Genomic DNA, 4,149 nt, shown 5'->3' on the forward strand with positions numbered 1-4,149 from the left:
TTCTCCGTTCATATTCCCTTTATTTTATCTCATCTCCAACAGCTTCTTTTCGAGAGAAATCACGAAGGGAAAGGAGAGAAATTCTGTCCTAAAGAGAATGACCTTAAAAATTACCTCGTGATTAAAATCATAAAAAAATCATTGAAACGTTAAAAAAAAAGGAAAATTCTTTTACTATGAGATTTTTGTCACCGTTGGAAGTAGTCTAAGAAAACCAAACGAATCAGACGCTCCCAACGGTCAACACGCCGTTGCCGGTCGCCTGCCCCCTCCCGGCTCCCGCGAGGTCCCCCACCCCCGCAACCGAGCGGCCGGGATGGGGAAGGAAACCACCGCGCGATCACCTTCATTAACTCCCCCGTCTCCCTCCCCACTCACATCCCCTCGAAAGCGCCACCGGATCCAACCCCTCCTGGAATCCCTCCCTTTCTCCCCTCCTCACGGAACCCCGCCCGCCTTTTAAGTTTCACCCACATGCGTGGCGCGCGTGCCGTCTTCCGCCTCCGCCGCCGCACCAGCGATGTCGCGTAGCGGGGTGGAGGTGGTCGCCAGCAGGGGGTGCGCGAGGCTGCTGCTCCAGGGGATGCATCAGCCCTCCTCCGCCGCCTCCGTCGCATCCTCCTCCGCCGCCGGTCCGGGCGCGGGCGCGGGGGCGCGCGCCGACCGTGACGGGCCCTTTGCCGGCCTGGTCATCTGCGTCACCGGCCTCTCCAAAGGTGCGCGCTTTGCTTGCTTCGTGACTTTGCCGATAAAGGTTGAAAAGGTTGTCCGTTCGATGGTTTTTTGGTGTTCTTGGTTGCATGCAGAGGCGAGGGCTCAGGTGAAGGAGGCGACCGAGCGGCTGGGGGGCGAGTACAGCGGGAACCTGCACCCCAAATGCACGCACCTCGTGGTGCAGATATCCTTGCGCGCCATGGACCGTCGCGTGCTAATTTTCTATTGCTTTTTTTCGTCCATTGTCCTAGTAGTATCTGTTCCTCAGATTCAGGATGTCATGGTTCCTTAACACGCAGCACAGCTTTGCCGGACGCAAGTTCGAGCACGCCTTGAAGCATGGTCCGAGGAACGGACTATTCGTCGTAACACTGAGTTGGTTTGTCGATTGCGTGCGGAGGAACAGTAAGCACAAGTTCCATGATTAGTTCTACATCTTGTAAGGCATCGTTTGATTGTGTGGTGTTTTTGCTGTAGTGAGGTTGGATGAATCCTTGTATAATATCAAAAACATTGGGGAAAACGGTCTGCCACTAGGGGAGTTCAACCGGCTTGTTGGAGTTCCTGTTAGCGAGAAGTCTTGCCTTCCACCAATGATATTTCAAGACAAGGCATACTCAGATACGACCAGGAAGCATGCGCTTCAGACTCCTAGGAAAGAAGGTGGCCGTGATGAGTTCGTTTTTATGAACGACACTATCTACATGGACCCTGGGATATCTGGTGAGATGAGAAAGAAGGTATGGTCCATCTCAGTTTATGCTTGATTTCTTGATGGTTGACATATTACCGGAATTCACTAGATAGGAAAATAGAACTTTCTGTTGTTTCTCTTGATGGAATTTTGCATTCACAATACCATTTAGATTGAAAAAAATCGTTATAACTTCGTGCTAACTGCTAACATAATATGCAAATAAGCTCAAATGTTGCAATTTTTCACTGAATTTCTTTAGCCTACAAGGATTGTTGAGCTCCCTTGCCTGCAGATTTCCGATGCTGCCACTAGAGAAGGTGCAAAGCTGCTGGAGCACTGGTTTATTGGTTGTCATGCCACGTATGTTGTGTGTGAAGATGCTTCTGTGAAGAGATATGTTGGCCACTCAGACAACATTGTAACTGTAAGCAGTACTGCAATGTTATCCTTGCGCTTGTTGCTTAGGTGGAGTAATTTTCTTGGGGCGATTGCTTCGTGTTAACATTTTATCCTTCCAAATTATCAGCCACTTTGGATCTTGAAAACAGTGAAAGAAAAGAACCTGCAGCGTCTTGTTCATTTGTCTTCAGACCTAGCTAGGCAGGTTGCCATGGTTCTCGAAAATGTCCGGACATCTGTAGAGGTATGTTACTGTGTTGTACAATTGTACTCTTACTTGAGCCAGTTATCCAAAAAAAAATGATTTTTTGTCGTTTTGTCAGCTAGAAAAAGTTGTGACCAACTAGAAGTTTTCATTGAATCTTATCTTGTTGAGATATTTCCCCTTGGAGTACATAGCGTATTTTATAACAGCAGCTATCGTCCTGCAATGTGTTTGGTGAAGAAAGGACAAGATAATGTTGTATTGTGATCCATGTAGATGGGCATTGATGGATCTGACGTTTTTTTTTCTTTTTGCATGATAACATCAAAATGTCTTCCAACAAATTTTGCATGATTTCTTGAATATCCTACATCTGCACTATCCTTTGTGTTTGGATCTGTTTTGCTTATTTGCCGGTTACAGTATGTTCATTCCCACACTGACTTGTTAAGTTGCTATTGCTTGATTACAAATGTGGTGACATTAGATATTCTGTTCTTTCAGAATAGAAAATTTGGAAATGTTCCTTCTATAAACCAAAACTCCAGTGGACCTCCATCAACTCAAGGGGAGATTGATGAGGTCCATCAAGAGAGGCAAAAGTTTGTTGAAGTGGCAAAGAAAGAAATTCGAGACCGCCGTACTCGTCGTATGCAGGTAAGCGTTACTTTAAGAAGGTGCAGATTCATTGTTATGTTTTTATTTTCTCCCGACTTTTGCAATTTGTTCATCCAAACAAAACTGATTATTTGGAGTGTTGGACTTGATTCCAATTGCAGAGCACTTACATGTTGGCACACGCATGGGCCCAAAATTTATCCAGAAATATGACAAATTACATCATGCTTATAATGAGGCTATGATTAACGTTCCATGCCCAATTTGTCCTTGTGTATTATTATTATTTTTGCTGTGCATCAATGTGTTCTCACCAACTGTGCAGCTGGTATTAACTCAACTGGCCAGTATGTCTATTAAGCTCAGGTTGATATATCACCCAGTAAAGATTTTAGGGAACAGGGAATACACAATTCCCTTCATGGAATGCTGCGCATTCCCTAATGCTATGATCATATGCAGCACGTTTATTTAGTTAATTCATAATTTCTCCTCAAAATGAAATGTTTTGATGAATTCCTAATTTATGGTTTTAAGCCAGTCATGTGAAGTACCAATTCATCCGATCACACCTGCCACACTTCTGGATTCAATCTGCTGGACAATCTCTGAGCCAACTTCTTCCACGTCTATTTATACGGATTCATCATGGTCTGACGATGTCAATGAGCAGCAAAGCACCACTTATTTCGATGCAAATGGGGGTATGAGGGATCCAGACCAACCAACTGATAATTTCTCCCGCCCACTGAGAGAAAGGTGATCGATCATTGGAATTGTTTAAACCTCTTTCAAACTGCTATTCTAATAGTTTTCTTTTGTTCTTTCAGTGAGCAAAGTGAGTTGATTTTCAAGAACCACTTTCTTACCATACTCTTCCCTATTGATCGTTTCGGTGAGCTTGGACCTTCCTCGAGGACGTTCTACAGCAATGGTGGCTTTACACGTATACAAGTGCTGGATCACATCTACAATTTCTACCAGGTAAAGAAAAGAGTAGTATGTTCTTTCTTAATTTATGTACACCAAGCACTGCCTTATTTCCAATGGAGTGTGACCATGTCCATATCAGTTTTACAATAGTTCTGATTTTGTGTGTGGTTTGTGACCCATTATGTACTTTTTTTAATGAGTTCCTTTTATCTGCTTAAACATCAAAGTCAATAAAAAATATCTCTTTTTGTAGGAGAACATGTCAACCGACGAGATAAATGTGGCCTTGCATACAGATTCACGGCACGCAGATAGACTTCGATCTTTGTATGCAGGTGCCGCATCAGCAGAGAATGGATTTGTAACTTTTAAAAGAATAGACTTCTTAGGAAGCAGAAGAAGTTTCGAGGCACTAAAGCGCCTCAACAGGGAGAATAATAGCAATGCATATGATCTTGTGATTAGGGCATGAACGCACCATACTCAGGTGCCATTTGGCATTTGTTGATTTCCTAGAGAGAGAAAATCTACAACAGGAAGGATGTGCCATGCTTGCAGAAAATAAATCCACTGTTCATTGAAA

General features: G+C 43.9%; 1 protein-coding gene across 2 annotated transcripts; it reads left to right on the top strand.

Moving 5' to 3' along the window:
* Positions 1 to 245: 245 nt before the first annotated feature.
* LOC133897618 (uncharacterized) lies at positions 246 to 4,149 on the top strand. Of its 2 annotated transcripts, none has more exons than XM_062338408.1 (10): positions 246 to 716; positions 807 to 898; positions 1,017 to 1,119; positions 1,192 to 1,454; positions 1,671 to 1,835; positions 1,938 to 2,054; positions 2,520 to 2,672; positions 3,175 to 3,392; positions 3,464 to 3,617; positions 3,820 to 4,149. In XM_062338408.1, the coding sequence occupies exons 1-10, from the start codon at positions 521 to 523 to the stop codon at positions 4,036 to 4,038; spliced, it is 1,680 nt and encodes a 559-aa protein (XP_062194392.1). In that variant the 5' UTR covers positions 246 to 520; the 3' UTR covers positions 4,039 to 4,149. The 2 variants fall into 2 exon arrangements, with proteins under 2 accessions (XP_062194392.1, XP_062194393.1); XM_062338409.1 differs by having other exon boundaries at positions 247 to 716; positions 1,704 to 1,835.

Source organism: Phragmites australis, chromosome 17, assembly GCF_958298935.1.
Source record: "Phragmites australis chromosome 17, lpPhrAust1.1, whole genome shotgun sequence".
In the NCBI taxonomy this organism is placed as follows: Eukaryota; Viridiplantae; Streptophyta; class Magnoliopsida; order Poales; family Poaceae; genus Phragmites; species Phragmites australis.